The sequence below is a fragment of the Rhinichthys klamathensis genome, unplaced genomic scaffold (assembly GCF_029890125.1).
Source record: "Rhinichthys klamathensis goyatoka isolate OS25496 unplaced genomic scaffold, OSU_Roscu_1.1 h1tg000005l_1, whole genome shotgun sequence".
NCBI classification, from domain to species: Eukaryota; Metazoa; Chordata; class Actinopteri; order Cypriniformes; family Leuciscidae; genus Rhinichthys; species Rhinichthys klamathensis.
The window spans coordinates 5,906,861-5,927,775 of record NW_026606558.1 but is presented as its reverse complement, the minus strand read 5'-3'; the positions used below and the strand labels follow the sequence as shown (position 1 = coordinate 5,927,775).

At 37.5% G+C, this 20,915-nt stretch overlaps 1 protein-coding gene across 1 annotated transcript in view; it reads right to left on the bottom strand.

Annotated features, from left to right (window-relative positions):
* Nucleotides 1–20,915, bottom strand: part of luzp2 (leucine zipper protein 2) — a 129,104-nt gene that overhangs the window by 16,439 nt on the left and 91,750 nt on the right. Inside the window, exons 4-9 of the mRNA XM_056256194.1 lie at nt 19,990–20,071; nt 14,692–14,754; nt 7,157–7,219; nt 5,932–5,994; nt 1,533–1,607; nt 1,117–1,284 (exon numbers count right to left, since the gene is read on the bottom strand). Coding sequence (XP_056112169.1) covers nt 1,117–1,284; nt 1,533–1,607; nt 5,932–5,994; nt 7,157–7,219; nt 14,692–14,754; nt 19,990–20,071 — 514 coding nt within the window. The remainder of the gene's footprint in view (nt 1–1,116; nt 1,285–1,532; nt 1,608–5,931; nt 5,995–7,156; nt 7,220–14,691; nt 14,755–19,989; nt 20,072–20,915) is intronic.

Below are 20,915 nucleotides of genomic sequence, written 5' to 3'. Positions count from 1 at the left end.
TAGAAGCCGCTCGCGTTCTGCCACCCGGAAGTATCTCGGTGCCTATTGTTTACAAACATTCTGAAATGCCGTATTGTGTATAGTGTTAAATAGTGCCATTAATTAAAAGATGATCAACAATATGTAACAACTTTTATTCCACTTGCAACATGACATCATGACTTTGCGTAAACATACACGCCACTTTCAAGTCAAGTGGCGTGTTATCTATACTCATTTTGAGCTATCCGCGTGTATGTCTACGCCGAAATCTTTTGCGTGTATGTCTACGCCATTAAACGTCCGAGTGATTCCGCGTGTATGTGTACGCCGTTAAATGTCCGAGCGAAACGAAGCAAAATCTATATCTACATCTGTAGAGCGATATTTCTTTTCCTAGGATGGTAGGAGAAGACTCATAAATGGTATTAACCCCAGTGACGGGTAGGTTTAGGGACGGGGTTGGGGTAGGTCATATATCTATATATACATAATACAGTAATATAACGTTAAGTCAAAGGCGTTGATAAACACGCTGAAAAGCGATTATGCGTGTTGATAGCACGCCAAAAATGGAAATACGAATTGGCGTGTCATACATACGCCATTTCATGAGATCAGTCTGCCACTTGAGCATCTCCTCCTCAAAAATGTTTGTGCACAGCCCTGCTGTTTTCAACTAAAAACAGAAAACTTTAAGCGTTTTGTCCATTCATTTACACAACACCAGCGCTTTGAGGGCCTGAAAACCAAAACTTTTAAAACAAGTTTCAAAGTGCAAGTTTTTGAAAACTATACCATCTCCATGTAAACGTCAAAAACGCAAATTTGTGAAAAATGGTGACGTCGTGCGCACGTGCATTACGTGTTCAGTCTTCAGGCCTGGTGTTTCTTTACAAAGTGACATCGCCAACTACTGGCCTGACCAGAATACAGCACTTTTAGTTGTCAGAGGAAAAACGTTTCCGTTTTTAGTACATCGTTGCCGAATTATTTTGAACCATTCCTTTAATATTTGATTGCATGTCTATGACATGCATAAACCAAAATAAAAAAGTCTGTCTTGGTCATACTACATCTGATGGTCATTTAAAATCTTGCGTTTTCATCACATCAGAGAATGGTGTGTGTTCGTACCTTTGCGTGCGGTTGCTGAAAGGTGACTCTTGAGTTGTTGAGCAGGGCTGAGTACCTCAACAGGTTGGAGGGTGTTGTTGGGAATCTGTGTAAACTCCCTGTTTGGCTGTGTAGGACGGACGAGAAGCAGATATGTACGGTGTCCTTCAGGGCTTTCAGCTGTGACTCCTGCGACAGATTAAGTGAGACAACACACATGAGATTAATGGGCAAATGTTTATCACGCTGTCATCTCATCCTTTTGTCCTCAAACCATTTATCTGTTCATTTGCTCCTCGCTCTCTGCTGAAATTGCAAAATCCCTGGTCTAAAGAGATAATACAATTCATTCTCAAAGTTTACATTTTAGAAGATGGCAGAAGAGAAAAACAGTAAAGCTGAACTGGAATGACGCAGCGGATCGGCTCATGTCTCACCTTATCCAGCGCTGCCTTCTCCAGTTCATCTTTGGCTACTTTCAGTTTATTCTCCAAGTCCATCAGTTGCTGTCCCTGCACAGAAGATACATTTGATCCTCTTATCATCTTACCAAACTCACATAAGTCTTAGTTCAAACTACTTAAACAATTTTAGGTTTATTGTTATGAAAAATGCACAAAAATACTATTTTAAATTTTTATATGAAACATATATATATATATATATATATATATATATATATATATATGTATATATAAACCTCTATAACTGTGAGGAACCCCATAAATCTAAAAAAAATCTGTGTTCCAAATTTGAGGTTAATATCTTAAAAATTGAGCTTTCAGTAAGATTTTGTTTGAGTGCAGTACCAAACATTTCCACTAGATGAAATTCTGTCTTAATCATTCATTTCCAATGCACTCATTTATATGCGTGTGTGTTCAGATAGCAAGTGCCAAAACTTTTAACTAACAAGTTTTGTACCATTCCGTTGAAAAAAAAAAAAAAAAAAAAAACAACAACATAAAAACCATTTTTGACCCAAGAGCACCAGAGGGTTAAATTATATTTGAATCCTATATTGTGTTCAGAGACTTTGTGCATAGAAAGTGTGCAAAATGAGCAAACTAACCAAAGAACCCATTTTTTAGCTAGATATAAATTAATATTTCTTGCAGATTTAAAGATAAATCTTGCTAAAATAAAATGCGGTTCTTAGATTAGTTTGCTCATTTTGCACACTTTCTATATTTGGTTCTGTGAACTCTACTGTGAATCCTTATATCATTGAGCATGATGTTCTTTATTCAGGCAGAACTACATAATGACCTGCCTTCAGTACGTCATTAGTTTAGTTTCATAAATATTGCTATGTGACTGTGACGCTGTGTGTGCAGTCAACAAGGGACTCGTTGAGATCTAAATAGGTAACAGAGATTGCCCATCTGGGATGATTAGCACACGTTATCTGGGCAATGAAAACTAACAAGCTTGGATATAAGAGATCATTTAGGTATTCGTTCTTTGCAGAATGGACTTAAATGTTCACTTAGTTTCTTAAATATGAGTAAGTCATCTAAAATCTAAAATGAACAAGCTATGATTTTGCACTTTCACGAGTTTCAAGGTTCCTGAAATCATGAAAAAAGATGAAGTCATTTTGTTTGTTCTAAAAAGCCATTCGCTTTTGAATAGTTTTTCGGGAACGAGGTTAAACCTTTAGAAACTACTAAAGCCTTTGGTTTTGAGCATGAAACAAAATCAATGGAAGACACATCAGTATAAAGACAAATAGCTCTAAGATAGTGTTTTGTGACACACACACACACGGATTAATGCAGCTGGCTAGATAAACCAAACAAATCTTTAATATTTCATTTCATATCACATTATAAATGCACTGGTGACTCTATATCAGTGGTTCACAACTGGTTTGGCCATGAAACCTTAAGCTGCGACCCAATTTCTTAGGAATTTAAATCAAGCAAACGCATTACTCAAAAAACTGTTGACATAAGTACCATCCCACTTTACATCACACACACATAAATTGTAAAAATATAACTAACACTGATGAATAAACAGTATAAGGTAAAGCAGTCCCAAACTATTTGTTCATTAGTAAGTTGGCATTGAGCCACCACAGTTATCAAAAATATAGAAACAAAATCACAAAGTGAAAATAAAGTGTTATTTTGGATTAAGGTTATACGTAAACTACAGTAAGCATGGTAAATGCCCAATACTAACATGACCTGTTAATAAAATACCTTCCCAGCTAACACACGCATACCAGTTACATAATTTATTGGTACTTTGATAATTCCATGACATCCTATTCCTAATTAACAACATAACTTGTTGCATGCTCATAATTTAATTAGCTCTTTAGTGAATACAATGCGTGCCGTTGAAGAGCACAGTATAACGTCTGACAGGACAGGAAAGTTTGTTTTTCCGAGGTGGGAGACTTTTATTCCGTAACAAATTACGAAAATAACATTAGAATAATGACACTGACATATTGCCTGACAACATTTAATCTGACAGTAGATATTGAATCAGGAAAACACATTTTTCTCAGGCACTCTTTAATTAAAATACGTCTGACAGAAGAGTCAACAGCTTTCAAGCACGTCTTTCAAAATAAAAGTCTCGCATCAGAAAAGCATTTAAAATGACATTTTTTGTTGATGTTGTCGTTTCTTTGATACACTCCGAGAACCAATTAAAAAGGTCTCGAGACCCACCGGTTGAAAAACACGGCTCTAAATAAATGTCCATTCATTGTTATTTATACAATGACTGACAAATGCAGGATATTCTGTAATGGGATTTGTTTTCAATCAATGTAATATTACCATAATCACAGTAGATTGTGGAATATCCTTAATTGCTTGTTAAGCAGCTGCCGATTTATTAAAAAAGAAAACTGTATTCAAAATATAATTAAAACAAAGAACAAATTGCAATCATTCTGAATTTGTGTTATAACAAGCTATTATGTCACTGCCATCAAAATTGAATCTATTTCATCTTTAATCTATGTATAATTGTTTTCACAGACATCTTTCGAGCATGCCAGAGAAGAGCCACCAAAGAAATTGCCAAATCTTAAACAAGTATGTAAGAATGATGGTAAAACAGGTGATAAAGGACAAGTACCAAGCAAATGCTAACATGTTTGAATAATACGTAACAGTCTGTTCCTGTGAATCTTTTGACACATACAGTACATGTGCATCGTTCAGGTAATTCACAACTAAAAATGATTGTGATAAATGGCAGTGCTTTGAATAAGAAAAAAAAATCCATTTAATGCTGGCTAGATCTGGGAAAAATACTTCGACAAAGCAATCTTGCTCATTGTCCTTCTCGAGCTTTGCTGTGCAATCCTGAGACTCTGAATATTCTACCTTTGCTTCCCATTACCGAACAAAGCCACTTCAAACCGACTCGTACTTAAAAAGGCAACTCTAGAAATAAACTCTGAAAATAACTTCTTTAGTCGTGAATATAAAAGGAGAAAGGATAATCTTCCTTCATTGATTTCAAACGGGGGAGGCAGGAATTGATGTACAGCGCAGATAACAACACAGAGGAAAGTAAGCCCAGATTGGATATTGCTTTTTGAATACGTTTTGCAGGCGCCTCGACCAACAAAATTAGAAATTAAAAATAGACGAGACATATTTGACAACACGTGTTAGCCTGTCTTCCCGATTAAGAAGCAATGGTTTCAAAGTGATGCACTTTGTGTGAAAACCCAGTGCTTGTATGATGGTACCAAAGGGCAATGTGCTGGAAATATCAGCTGACATTTTCCCATCTTACACTGCAAATAAGAGAGGAAAGGTCAACCGACATGGCAGGAAAGGTCGCTGTTTTTTCCATGAAACTTCACTCTCATCTCACATAAAAAAGGTCAAACCATTCAACTAGGAGTGCACATATTACCCCTAATCGGTTTTATTTTGGCCAAAAATGCAGATTATTGCGTGTGATTTTTTGGGACGGTGACATTCACATTGCTTTGTTTGCACTTTCAAAAGCACCTCAGAAGTCAGAATGGTTAAAAGAGGTTAAATACCCCATTTGGAATAAGAGGATTTTGGCTTTCGGATCATTTGTGGAAGCTCTTAATGCTTCTGTACTCATAAAAGTGGAACTTATAGCAAATGTATTTGACTTTATTTCTCTTTTTCCTTTGATTAAAATATACACTACTGTTCGGGGTCAGTTTGGGGTCAGTACGATTTCCTTTCCTTTTTTTAAATTAGCACTTTCATTCAGCAGGAAGTAAGGGCATAGGCCTATATAATTTTACAAAGGATTTCTATTTTAAATAAATGTTCTTTTGACCTTTGTATTCATCTAAGAATCCTGAAAAAAAAGTGTCACGGTTTCCAAAAAAAAAAAAAAAAAAATCATGTGACACTGAAGACTGGATAATGATGCAGAAAATTCAGTTTCGCATCACAGGAATAAAATATATTTTAATATGCATTACAATAGAAACATTACTCTTTTTATTGTATTTTGGATCAAATAAATGCAGCCTTATTGAGCATAAAAGACGATTTTCAAAATAAAAAAAAATCTTCCTGATCCCAAACTTTGGAGATATTTCATCTAAGGACAAGCTGAAAATTCCTGTTTCAATAGTACAGTAAACACGTGGACACTCAGAAAACTCCTCATCAAGAGATTACATGCGGTACATCTGGTGATGTGGCCTGACATAAATATCTTATGAATGGTTACAGTAACAAGACAACACACAATAGCGTTAAGCTTCAGACCTGTGGTTAAACTGCTCAGGTAAAATCATCTTTTACACCCCTGCGCATCATGCAAGGGTACAGTAATGACACATCCTCTTTGTTTGGTTCTTACCTTAAAAATTAAATCCTTTTTGCCATACCTCAGCTCTTTCAGTTGGGCTTGGATTTTTTTGGACTGCAAAAAGAAGATAAGAGAGAACGTGCGTTAGCTTATTCAAATAGTAAAATTGGTTTTAGATTGTGTAGCGGGCTCTTTGTGGCCGTGCCGAAGTGTTCCTTTGTGTCCCTTGCTGGGCAAAGCTCCAATTCAAAGCAGAGACCGTCACTGAGCAAGAAAATATAAAACTCTTCCCTTCAGTGGACTGCAGGGACCACGCGACCACGCGAACACATTAACACATCAACACACACTCGCACAATCACACTCACTTCATGCTATGGCATTGTCTTGGCTTGCTGCCTGTGGATTGCTGCCACAGTTGTAAACATTCACAGGAACACACGCACACACACACACCTCTTTCTCTATAGCCCCAGTGTCTTCAGTAATCTCTTAGTAACTGAAGTATACAACACCTCCACAAAACTAATGACATTTCATTACTCTCTTCCCCTTAGAGAACCAAAATAACACTTGCGTTTATTTGTCTACCTTGGCAATTTCCTTTGCTTGGAATGACTGGAAGATTGAATTTATAATATCAAGTTGGTTGCACTTGAATCTAGCACCAAACTAGAATGTTTGTGTGTGTGTGTGTTGAAAGTTCAGCTTTGACATTACAGAAATAAATTGCTTTTTAATATACATTATATATATATATATATATATATATAGAGAGAGAGAGAGAGAGAGAGAGAGAGAGAGAGAGAGAACAGTTCTTCTTGAAATATTAGTTATTAGTTAAATTGTATATTTCACAATATTACTGTATTTTCGATCAAATAAATGCAGCCTTGGTGGCATAAGAAAATTCTTTCAAAAATCTTATTGACATTATGTATGTATGTGTGTTATTCTGTACATGTATGTGTGTGTGTCTCATTTTTAAGCAAATGATGGGAATGCAAGATTTTGGCCACTGCGTTTAAGAGAAAAACATTTTGTTAATCGTAATCATGAAACGTACTATAAATATAAATACTAAAATAATATGTTTCTATATTTTTGGAACTTGCATTCAAAATCAAGCTCATAAATCTGAGGGTGTCATGTGAATAGGTGTAAATAGGCCTTGTACTAGCAATATTACTTATTGGCCTGAAGCTTGATGGATAAAGTATAAATGCTGCCATATTTCCCACGGTGTTTGTGTGTGCAACAGTCCGACGCAACATACCTCCTCTGCGTGTATGTCACAGAGCTTGGTCCCCGACAGAAGTTTGTTCTTCAAGCTTTTATTCTGCAAGGCAGGAAAAGGCAATAAACAGAGATATACTGTACAGTCGGCTTTGTAACATCAAGCATGAAACAAGCCCCGACGTCTTGTTTTATCTAGGTAAATACACTCAGTTTAATGGTACCCTGTCCCTGCAGACAAAAGCCATGCTTCAACTGTTTCCATAGAGCTCATTCTGACAGTTCCCTCACAAGCTTATTGAAGCTCAAGGTGACCCAGGAGTATATGCCTCATTTCTGTAATAACCTGCAGTGGATGTCTTTATGGAAATAGATGATGGTAGATTAAGAATCAATACAGAGATGATGGTGGTGCTGAGTTTAATCTAGTGCTTTTCTCCACCTCCTCTTCTGTTTTCCTCACTGTTCGGGTCCTTTTGCTTTTATTTTTTCTCTCATTATCTCTCTCTCTCGGCTTCAATTTCTCACTTCCTTTGTCTATGTTGCTCTCAGATGCAAATGCACATGCTTTTACTGGCAATGTCACCCAGATTCAGACCTACCAGTATTTCACAGGACTTTTTTTCTGATAATTGCAGAACCAAAAAAACAAACAATGTTCTGCCTTTCCAGAGGCTTTTCTCCTAAATTGTGATCCTATGTGGTATTTTTGGTGTTGTTTTGCAGGGAAAACCCATCAGCAACCATGCAATTAGAGTTAGTGACAGTTGAAGTACAATTACCTTTAATTGTTTTAGAGTATAATAACAGTACACATTGAAATATTAAGACAACAATGCATTAGCCTTTATATTTCTGTATTCTGTATTCAGCGTAAACAGAGAGATCATGTTAACAAAACCTTGAGTCATTGACACAAAAAATTCAGTCTTTAACGCAAATTGACAGTTAGGTTGTGAGAGTTCTGGAAATTATTTTCTGTAGACACAACAGTTATAATTAATTTAATGTCATACATCCACTCTCATTCATTATCATTCCGTTAGGGTCATTAAAGTCCCCCTGCAGTCAATGATTAAAGAATCATCTTTGATTATCAAAATGACATGTTTTTTCCTGTAAGAATAATTTCTTCCTGCCTTAAAATAGCTTGAATGTAACTTTAGTATATATGGAAGCATGAATATGCAAATTAGCCCCGCCTCCACTCACTCACACCAGCTCGGACTTCCTGAACCACTCGCTCAACTTTATAGTAAACGCTACACTAAAATGTGGAAATATTGGTTTAGTCCAGCCATATACACTCACCGGCCACTTTATTAGGTACACCTGTCCAACTGCTCGTTAACACTTAATTTCTAAGCAGCCAATCACATGGCGGCAACTCAGTGCATTTAGGCATGTAGACATGGTCAAGACAATCTCCTGCAGTTCAAACCGAGCATCAGTATGGGGAAGAAAGGTGATTTGAGTGACTTTGAACGTGGCATGATTGTTGGTGCCAGAAGAGCTGGTCTGAGTATTTCAGAAACTGCTAATCTACTGGGATTTTCACGCACAACCATCTCTAGGGTTTACAGAGAATGGTCCGAAAAAGAAAAAAACATCCAGTGAGCGGCAGTTCTGTGGGCGGAAATGCCTTGTTGATGCCAGAGGTCAGAGGAGAATGGCCAGACTGGTTCGAGCTGATAGAAGGGCAACAGTGACTGAAATAACCACTCGTTACAACCGAGGTATGCAGCAAAGCATTTGTGAAGCCACAACACGCACAACCTTGAGGCGGATGGGCTACAACAGCAGAAGACTCCACCGGGTACCACTCATCTCCACTACAAATAGGAAAAAGAGGCTACAATTTGCAAGAGCTCACCAAAATTGAACAGTTGAAGACTGGAAAAATGTTGCCTGGTCTGATGAGTCTCGATTTCTGTTGAGACATTCAGATGTTAGAGTGTTAGAGAATTTGGCGTAAACAGAATGAGAACATGGAACCATCATGCCTTGTTACCACTGTGCAGGCTGGTGGTGGTGGTGTAATGGTGTGGGGGATGTTTTCCTGGCACACTTTAGGCCCCTTAGTGCCAATTGGGCATCGTTTAAATGCCACGGCCTACCTGAGCATTGTTTCTGACCATGTCCATCCCTTTATGGCCACCATGTACCCATCCTCTGATGGCTACTTCCACCATGTCACAAAGCTCTAATCATTTCAAATTGGTTTCTTGAACATGACAATGAGTTCACTGTACTAAAATGGCCTCCACAGTCACCAGATCTCAACCCAATAGAGCATCTTTGGGATGTGGTGGAACGGGAGATTCGCATCATGGATGTGCAGCCGACAAATCTGCGGCAACTGTGTGATGCCATCATGTCAATATCGACCAAACTCCCTGAGGAATGCTTCCAGCACCTTGTTGAATCTATGCCACGAAGAATTGAGGCAGTTCTGAAGGCAAAAGGGGGTCCAACCCGTTACTAGCATGGGGTACCTAATAAAGTGGCCGGTGAGTGTATATTTGAACCAGAAACTGATTCAGAAGAAGAAGAGTGAATTATACAGGGTCGTCTAAGTCGATGCATCAGAATGATAATGCGTTTTATGTATCATTCTCTACTACAACATCAGACAAATAACGGTAATTGATATGATTTGCCTTTGGCTTGACTACGTTATCAAACAGCTAATAATGTGTTGCTAATGTTACACAACCCATACTGTTCACCACCTCAAGAGTCAGACAGCTGCCTTCTAAAAACCAGGATCAGAACATCATAAGTTCGTGGAGAAAAGCCCCGGCCACACGGTGATGGGATTGATTACATGTTTGTGACAATAGGAAACAGGTGATTTCAAACCACGTTTTTGAGACTGTCTTTGGTTTACTGCAATTTTAAGGAGCAGCAATTAATTGACTGATGAATTTGCACATGGTTTGTCTTATTTTAAGCATTTTAAAAACACCATATAGATAAACAACAATAAAAACTTGAATCTCACAACAGGAGCGACCTGTGTCCCTGTTTAGGGCTGGGTGATATACCTAAAATCTCAATGTCTTCCAAATGTGGACGATAATTGATATACTGTAGGCCTCAATATCAATATTTTTGCATTTGATAGAATCATTAAGAAAAAGTTGATTTTCGTTTGCCACAATTAAATAAATAAAAAACATGATTTTGATAGTCCAGCTATTGTTTCTAAGCAGATTCAAAATGTTAAAGGATAATTCCAGTATTTAACACTTTGAGTCTATTTTTTAGTTTGTTTTGGATGAACTAGAGTGGTGGACTTAGAAATGTTGACGATGGGTCCTGTCTCGACTTTTTGACTATTTTAGAATCGCCTCTGAGCGCTTCAGAGTGGATGTCTATGGGCATGCTCAAACATGGCCTTAAAACAACCCTTAACGTTCGTTTTAAAACAAATATATCGGCGCAATGTATGCTTTCAATCCATGTTATTTGCCATAGTGGAACTATTTTTTCAGATACCTCACAACCGCGTATAAACTTCCGCTCGATATTTGAGTCTGAAGCGTTAGCACACTTCCGACCACTTGATGGCGACAACCACTTTGCCGCAGTTGCTCAGCTCACGCTAGCCTTCTGAGAGACGGAGAACGAGCGAATAGACTACAACCAGAGAATGTCTAATTGAAGAGAATTGGCACTGTCTGGTTACTTCCGGTTACTGGACTGGCTGCAGTAACACGTCTCTGTCCATGCGGGGGCGCTCGCGGGCGAGTGCAGAATGAATGGGAGTCTATGGGGTTTCACCCCCAGAAATCCACTTTTCTCAGGATGTAATTTTTTGTCAAGTAATTTGAAAGTTGCATTCAAAAGGGAGGGCTAAGATAATGCACTCAGCTGAAAATTGCATTTTTAAGTTCACTTATCTTTTCTAAAAACCCGTTCAAAAATGTGATGACGTCACATAATAGCAGAATGCTAGCGTGTTCCGGCCAACAACGGCCTAACCTGTAAGAAATCGAAAGGACATAAGTACTCGTTCATTCGACTTTTGGCCTATAATCTATATTGAACTTGCGGAATCAACAATAAAATATATGTTGATTCAACGACAAGCAGGAGAAAGAGATACATTTAGCCGTCTAGCCCCATAGACTCCCATTCATTCTGCACTCGCCCTTGATCACCTCCAGTGGAATTCTAATGGAACTGCAACCAAGATGATAAACAAAGGGGCTAATAGGAAGTGCCAAGGCTTTCCGTAGACGGGCTTTGCTACAACCAAATGTAAACAGACCCCTTTCCGTTTCCGGTAGCGCAGTAATATCAACGAGCACTGAGTCCTCCAGCAGACATCAATGCGATTTTAAAAAATGACAAATAAAACACGACAGAAACTGTATTTCGCTACGCTACTTGTTTTGGAACATCAACGAACACCACTAACCACTCGGTGAGTTGCACAGTTTTGAAAACGAACGTTAAGGGTTGTTTTAAGGACAGTTTGAGCATGCCCGTAGACAGCCACTCTGAAGCGCTCAGAGGCGATTCTAAAATAGTCAAAAAGTCGAGACAGGACCCATCGTCAACATTTCTGTGTCCACCACTCTAGTTCATCCAAAACAAACTAGAAAATAGACTCAAAGTGTTAAATACCGGAATTATCCTTTAAACAAAAAAGTAGAAATAAAATCTCTAAAAAAACCAGTGAGCACTTAATGAAGGATATTAGCTGAACACTTGATGAATATGGCTCACAAATGGGAAACACCTCGGGAGTTTCAAATTCTACAGGATTTCCAGGAGATGTGTGTGTCGCGTTCTTTAACACTCCTGAAGACTAAAATCTACTGTTTAATGTTATTTTTTAGCATTGTTTTTCTTTATTCATTTTCAAAATAGTTTTCATAATGTATTTTGTGAAGTCAGAGTATACATGTGTGCTGACGAGAGATCTGGGATGAGTTGTATTTTGCTTAGAGGTATGTGTGCAATGCAACACTCAACTGAGGATGATACTTCAGTTGGCATGTTCTTTACAAGGAAAGGAATGTTTCCACTGATGCAAACGCACCACTAATGTATACACAGAGTATAGTGTATAGTGTACTCCATGTATAGTGGAGTGTCCCATGTCTAAGCATGAGGTTTTAAACATACATAAGCAACATGTTTTTCTACCTTACAAGGAAGTTGTAAGTCTCTCTGGGATGTATATAAGCTCAATCTTACTGTACCACCTCAGAGAAACACAGAGGCATGATGGGGTGAGAGGAAGGAGAAATAAAGGCATGAGGGGGTGAGGGAGGAGAAACACCAAGGAACCATTTACAGCTGCTATGATGAAGACCACCTCACCTATAGCCTTATTATTAAATGCCAGTTTCTCTCGCCTGTTTCTCTCCTATGTCTGATTCATGGTACATAATAAATAGAGATCTCTTGGCAAAATATCTGGTGTAGCTTCCGTGATTCAACAGTAATGGGGAAAGCATGATTTTCAAATCTACACTCCACCTGGAAGCAAAGCCGTTGTGACGCCAAGCCCCCTTATGGAAGAAGAAAGCCATTGTGTTTACAACTGTGACAATGAGCGCTTATCAGGATCAACTAAACGCTGGATTTCCAAAAGTGTGTGAAGTTCACAGAACCATTGTTGCAGTAAACATGCATGATGTACTTTAACGATTTGCACGCCAGTCTGTTATCGTATAGGGATATCGACTTCACATTTTCACACCCCTAAACATGACAATGAACAAAACAAACTGCTCGAAGAAACTGGAAGAAGAGGTCTTTCTCCGGGTTACTTTGAGTTTGAGTTGGGCTCTGGTTTGTTCTTAGGTAAAATTTGCTTTTGTTATTTGGTTTAGTATTTAGTGATTCACTTATATCCATACACCTGACAGACATTACAGATGACCATGTTAACTCGTTTTATATATTTTTCTATTTATGTTAATAAATGTTAATTTCTGCAACTCAATCACTATGTCCTCCATTTCATTTGCCACGGCTTTGAGCCGGTCGTGACAGTACATATATTTAAAGACACTTAATATAAAGTGGGTCCAAAATGGTTTAAAAAATAAGTGGCAGTGAAGGCTTTTTGTAGACGCATGCAAGACATAATGAGACGCCCTTCAGAGTGTTGATTCCCTTTTCAAGTTTGTGTTCGTTGGCAGACAATTTTTGGAAAATGAGACCAAGTTGCATGCTAGCACAAATAAAATGGGGGCTAAATTTGGTTGAATTTGCATCATTTGATTGCATCAGCCTAACTAAGTGCAGTTTTCACTGTATTGCACCAAATTGTGAAATTCTTTCATGTTGGGTGCAGAAATGGTCAGTGTTTCACTCATTTCCACCAAGTGACGTTTGACAGGAAATTTCAAAACAACTAAAAATGGCACAGCTATTATCACAGCTGAACACTTGCTTTGCACGCCATATGTCCGGTGCTTCCGTCATTAAATTAACGCTGGGAGTTCAACAGGCTCTTTTCCACTTTTACTGTAATTACAACACCTGCTGTGTAACGAGTCACAGTGGCCCACACCAACAGATTGACTGGGGAATATATAATAGCTGCTGGGTCACAGAGGTGTTACATTAAAGTGACTGTGCGTGAACGAGAAAGAATGGGAAAGGAGAAAGAAAAGAAAGGAAGGGACGTTCTGAGAGCAAGTGGAAGGGTGTTTGAGGTAATGAAGCAGAATAGCATTGCAATACGATTCAATGAGGTGGAATTGGCTGAGTATCAAATCCACACACTTGCATCTCAACCCCTCTCTGAAGAAGAACGAGTGCCCAAGTCTGCAAGAAAAATGGCAGCTGTCATTAAAAGTGACACGAGGCTGCCCTGCTAGACTGCGATGACACAGGGATCCACCCAAGTAGATCAGAGTCGAGTCACTTCAGACATTAACCACAGCCTTAAAGGGACAGGTCACCCAAAAATTAGACTTCTGTCAGACTTTATTCAGGCCCAAACCTGTATGACTCTTTATTCCGTGGGACATAAAAGAAGGTGTTTTATAAAGAAAAAGGGTTTTTGTTGTTTGTCCTTACAGTTCCAGACTTGTTGTCATACAGGTTTAGATCGACATGAAGGTGAGTAAATGATGACATCATTTTGGGGTGAACTATCCCTTTAAATCTTTATTTTGTATTGTTATTATTTTGTAAATCTATAAAGCTAACTTAAGTGATTAGCTTTTCACCAGTACTTTAACACATTCCCTTGCCTTCAGTTGACGATTTAAATGTTATGTTCAAATAAAGACCATTCCACCGTAGACTTTACCTTGAATAACACAGCATATTGCATAGCATAATTTCTCCATTCATTTATGACCGTTGGCAAAAACAACTGCTATGGCTGCATCGTTCTCTTCTTGATGAATGAAAACATTCAACGTTGTTTCATTTAATTGCATTTAATCTCACATATCCTGTAAATGCTACGACTATTAAAGATTAAAGGTTTTTTTATTTGATGTTCTGAGGCATTATTGCATATATTCAGAATGAATACATTAATAACACTTCCTCCTCTTTAAAAATGATAAAGAAAAACATTTTGGTGCTCAGTACCTCTTGCTGAAGGTCTTTGATGATTTTGGTCTTCTTTTCCATCTCCATCTTTAAAAACTTTATCTATGGAAGGGAACAAAACTTGCATGTTAAGGCCACAGTAACATTTTATACAGGAAAAATCATATTTTTAAACTGATTTAACAAAGAATAAAGTATGCTGTTAAGTTTGGGGACAGTATGATTTTTTAAAAATATTTTTAAAGTCTTTTTTTGTTCACATGCAGCATTTATTTATCTATCAAATTACAGTAAAAATAATATTGTGAAATATTATTACAATGTAATTTTTTTTTTTTTTTACTTATGTCTGTTTTTATGCTTAATATATTTTAAAAGGTCATTTATTTATGTGATGCAAAGCTGAATTTTCAGCATCATTACTGTCACGTGATCCTTCAGAAATCATTCTAATATGATGATCTGATGCTCAAAAAACATTTATTATTATTATTATCAATGTTGAAAACTGTTGTGCTGCTTAATATTAATTGAATCAATTGAATGCATCCTTGATAAATAAAAGCAATGATTTCTTTAACAAATATTACGGCCACACATTTTGCACGGTAGTGTACAGTATGTACAGAAATGTAACTGCACTTTTACAGTATCTATATGTGAAGGCAAACGAAAATCAAGAAACATCTATTTCATAATTTAATTTCTGAGATTATTTTGAGCCAGTCCTGGGTAGTAACTGATGACATGCAATATGTAATCCAGATATTTTAAGTGTTTTATTTACATTTTTTTTAAATTATTTATTTAAAAATTTTTTTGAATGAATTAATTACTTAATAGGTTTCCCATTAAACTCACTTGCAGTTCCTTCACAAACCTCAGTCAGGGAAACACAACATAATATTTAATGCACTTCATGTTGTTAATACATTTAAAAATATATATTTTTTCTTTCTCTTTATAGAATGTCCTTAAGATTATCCTTTTCAAATCAATGTGATTAATGAGTCAAGTCAAAAGTAATCTAAAAGTAATCAAACAGTAGTCAGATTACATTACCTTAAAAGTGTAGTGTAATGGATTACCTAAACTAAAAGTTGTCCTGTAATTAGGAATCCGTAAGCATCTATTTGTAAGCAATCTGCCCAGCACTAGTCTGAGCCATATATATTTTGTATTTGTTTTATTGGTTTATTGGCTTGGTTTGGGGGTTTAAAGATTAAAATAAAGGAAGAAGGAAATTGAATAACAAAGGTAGATCACATCTTACTGTACATTTCCTGTATAACCGCAATGTAAATTCATGAAAACCTCAATCATATTTACCCCTCATGAATTCAAATGAAAAGAGAACCATTTTAAAAAAAATCAACACGTCTCTTTGTAGAATACAAGTGTGGAAGTGAGAGTTCCCAAAACAATCCAGAGCGTGGTACAAACAGCCAAAAAAGAATCAGAAGTGTTTACAGCCCTGAGGGTGAACCGCAACACCAATCAAATAGAACGTTCCACTATGGCTCCTTATTCCTTATTCACCCAGCTCAGCCCTGAATGTCAAACTACCTCATCTCGCAAACTCTCTCTCTCCTCCCTCCAGCCACGGCAGACACTGTGGAAAAACAACAGCACATCTAAATACTGAGGCCGAGCAGCTGTGCGCATTTCCAGACAATACGCCCGCGTAGCTGCAGGTGGATTCATTCTGATTAGCAATTTAATTGAATTCAGTCCAAGTTCCTATATTGATATGATGCAGTCAATGCATAGATATTTCTTCAATCTTGTTTTTATTTTATTTTTTTGGAATACAAAAGAACGGTATCTTGTTTCTCATTTCCTGGTTTCACGCGGCTTTGTTTGTGAACTAACATGCATCCTGAGTCTTTTCTATCCTGAATGTCTTCACTAAACATGTTTTGATTCGTCGAATACTTCAAAGGGTTTATATCAGATTAAGGTCCATGAATAATTACATTTGTGTTCTTAAAATGATAGTTTACTAAAACTTTCGTGCAAAAAAGAAAGTTCTGTCATAATTTATACACTCTCATGTCTTTTCAAAATCCTTTCTTCCCTCCTTCCTCGTCCTTACGAACGAACGAACGTCCGAACGAACGAACGAACGTCCGAGCGAACGTCCTTATGAACGAACGAACGAACTTCCTCCTTCCTTCCTTCCGAACAAACGAACTTCCGAACAAACAAACTTCCGAACAAACAAACTTCCGAACAAACGAACTTCCGAACAAACGAACTTCCGAACAAACGAACTTCCGAACTTCCTTCCGAACGAACGAACTGACTTACGAACGAACGAACTGACTTACGAACGAACGAACTTTTGTCCATATAATCATTAGAGTATTATATTTTTGTCCATATAATTAAAGTCAATGGGGTCCAACATAACACTGGACCCCATTGCCTTTCATTGTATGGACCAAAAACAAACAAAATAAACAACACTAAGACATCAAAATATCGAAGAAAGTCATTGACATGAGGGTGAATAAATGATGCTAAACCAGTCTCTCACTGCACAAGTTTTGAATATGCAGTTAAAATAAGCTGATACGGACCTAATTTATTTAGCCAAAACTCAGGACAATGCTAACAGCTCAACATAATAACCCGCTAATATAAAGGTTGGCATAAAAAGACAAACAAAAGGTCACAGCTCGTTGGGCTGTTTCAACTGCAGTGCAAAATGTTAACATTCCCCGAACTGAACGGGCACATTGTTGCAGCTTGTGAATATATCTGGGGTTGAATCAGCTTTGCTCTCTGTAATTGGTGTCAATTGGTGGTGACTATTCACAGAATGGAAAGAATGGCCAGAGCTGGTGAAATGCTAATTCTGAGAGATTCATTCTCATTCCGAACACGAGCCCCTGTGCCTCTATCCCCCGCAGTACGGCGCAGACACACACAGAGATGAAACAAGAAAAGTTGCATGCAGATAAATGTGTATCTCTTCCAGAGACAGCAAGGTGCTTCCTCCAGTTTTCCATAATTACTGTAACATAACTCTTCCATACCTAAAGGTAAATGCCTAAAATAGCAGAGGCTCTCTATGGACCCTCCATGCCATCTCACTGACTTCAATGAGGATTCTAGTGTTTTCCTGGTAATTCGTTTGGAGGGTGCAGTGGAAAAACAGCAAACATTCAAAATGGAGAAGTCATGATATTTAGTCTGAACATGCTATAGCAACAACAAACCTAAACAATTCTATTTCTGCACTGATCTATAGAAGGGATTATTCAATTAGAGAGATCTATTTGTAAAGTACTATGATTTTTTTAAAATCATTCTAGTTTTAAAGGATAAAACTTGGTGGCACTTTATTTTAATGGTCCACTTTTAGACATTTTACTTACTATAAGTAACTTTGCAACTACATGTCAACTAACTATCATTAGAGTATTAGTAGACTGTCTGCTTAATATCTGCTAATACTTTATTTTGAAGCTCCCAACAGACATTCTACTGACTATAAGTAACTTTGCAAGTACATGTCAATTTATTCTACTAACCCGAACCCTAACACCTAACTAACAGTCGAATAACTAACAGACTACTACAGACAACTGTAATACTCTAATGACAGTTAGTTGACATGTAGTTGCAAAGTTACTTATAGTTGGTTAAATGTCTAAATTGGATCATCAAAATAAAGTGTAACATAAATTTCTTTGTTTCTCTTTAATTCCTTTATATATTTATATATATATATATATATATATATGTATATTTTTTTAAGGGTGTTGAAAAATGAATTTGCCAGTATTCTATTTGTATTGTAAAGTACACAGACTTTTAACTTGCTCTTTATAATAACTTTAAAAGTACTAAAAGTACAAGTAAAAAGCATACTGTATTTTCTGTAATTCTTATGTACAATTACAATGTAATTTTTCAAATATCCAGAAAGGTTTTTCCAATTTTCCATTAGGCCTACTATCATGCAAAGCATTTTGAAAAACAGTTGTTGTTGTTTCCGTTATGATGACAGAATGACGATTTGAAAATCAGAAATGTCATTAAATCTGAAGCTTTTCCATCATGATTTGAAAGCATCTTTTTTTATATTTTACATGCAGGGGCGGCAGTGGCTCAGTGGTTCATGTTGGTTGTCTACAAACTGGAAGGTTGATGGTTCAATCGCCGGTTCCACCTGACTAAGTGTCGAGGTGTCCATGAGCAAGACACCTAACCCCAGTCGAGGTGTCCATGAGCAAGACACCTGACCAAGTGTCGAGGTGTCCATGAGCAAGACAACTAACCCCAGCTGCTCCCGACGAGCTGGATGGCGCCTTGCATGGCTGACACCGCCGTTGGTGTATGAATGAGCGAATGAATGGGTGAATGTGAGGCAATATGTATAGCGCTTTGGTGGCCATGGGTCTGTTGAAAGCGCTATCTAAATGCAGTCCATTTACCATGTTTGTATTTAAAAATATAAATTATTATTGTTTTTTAATTTTATAAATAAAAGTTTATTGACTGTTATCTAACCTGGTGTGTCAGCAACCCCAAGGCTTTTTTTTTTTCTTTCCAAAAAGTGAAAAAATGTCATTACCATCACACATTCTGCCACAATACTGTTGAAAGTTGATCAAGGCCATGATCAGATCTTTATTCCAGGATATTGTCTTATCTTTATCTTCACTGTTTATTGTCGCAGCTCTTTACAATACAGCGAATACCTATGATTGTAAACTATGCTTTTACTATCTAGTAATTGCTGACTCTATTACTCCAACTCTGAGCGAACTCTCTGCTCCTCATCACGGTGCGTCTCGGGTGCTGCGGTAATCACTCCACCCAAGTAGCAGTGCTTCGCCTTCTGAGAATATAGTTCCCAATATTTATACGGTTAAAAGATGGCCGTGTCTCATATGACCTTGTTATTTGTACACTCTGTGACTATACAAATCACAACATGTAAATAGGAAAATCTTTGCGTTATTTTGTCACTTATTGGGATTAGTATGCTAGCTGGAGCCATTTACTTCCAGTCTTTGTGCTAGGCTAGCGGTGGGTGCGTCAGATAGTTACAGCACGCACCGAGATGAAAAGGTATGTATGGACTTATCTAACTCTATGGGATACGGTGCATAAGCTAAAGTCCCAAAAAGTCGGCATGTTCCTTTAACTGAAGACTCAGCCTTGGACAGTAATGTCATGAGTAATCATGCAAGCTGCAAAAGCTATAGGCTATTAGGCTATTATCATTAGTATTTTGACAGTCCCCAAAAGCCAAGTTCATGTTTTTAGCTTTTCAGCAGGTTGTATTTATATAGTTTAACACATCAGTGTAAAGGGTCTCACGGTGGCCTGCTGTTTCTCTGCACGTTCAGCTGCATCATCCAGTTGTTTCTGCAGAGCTGCCTGGAGCGACTTCATCTCATCCCTGTGAATGAGAGAGATAGAGGCACAGAGAAAAACAAATGAAAAACAGTGAATAAGAGTGCACAGGGGAATAGCGATCACAATGGCCATCTTAAATGTGTGATATACTCTAAAACACACATACAGTCCTTGCCATATCAGCACATGAGCACAACCAAAATTTACCAATATCTGAGCAATGACAAATATGTAAATCAATACACCCTACCATAAAGCAGGGATTGCTCACACTGTCCGCTTGATGCCGAATGATAAATAATGTGAATTGATATGCTATACCCTTTACTAAACACACACAAAAAAAGACTAAAATAAAATCAGCTGCATTGTGCATCGCAAAACAAAAAAATTGTTGTGTCTCAATGTTTTATTTAATGGTGATAGAAAATTGAACTTTTCTTCCCTGTGGTGAAAACTCACCAAACTTCGCATGCATGCGAGGTCTGTGGCTAATTGCATTCTCTGTAATTTTAGGATGGATGGGATGTATGGTTGCCTAGCAACTAGTGGATAACTTTGCAATATTCACAACATCAGCACCACTACACTGTTTGAGCTCAAGACTTAATATTTCACACGAGAGTCACACAAATTTGACTCGAGGACCACCAAGTTCCACCATTAAGATGTTTTTCAGTATCTGACATTTCAGGCAAAACCAATTGCTAAATATTTTAAAGGGCAACACTTTATTTTGATGGCCCAATTTAGATATTGGGAGGATTGTCAATGGAACTTCATCTTCACAAAAGGGCACTGTGGGTGTAAAGCAGCCAAAAAGGGGTAGACTCACGAGGACCTTCTGAATCATGTAATGACAAAAAGGACACCCTGAAGTTGTGTTG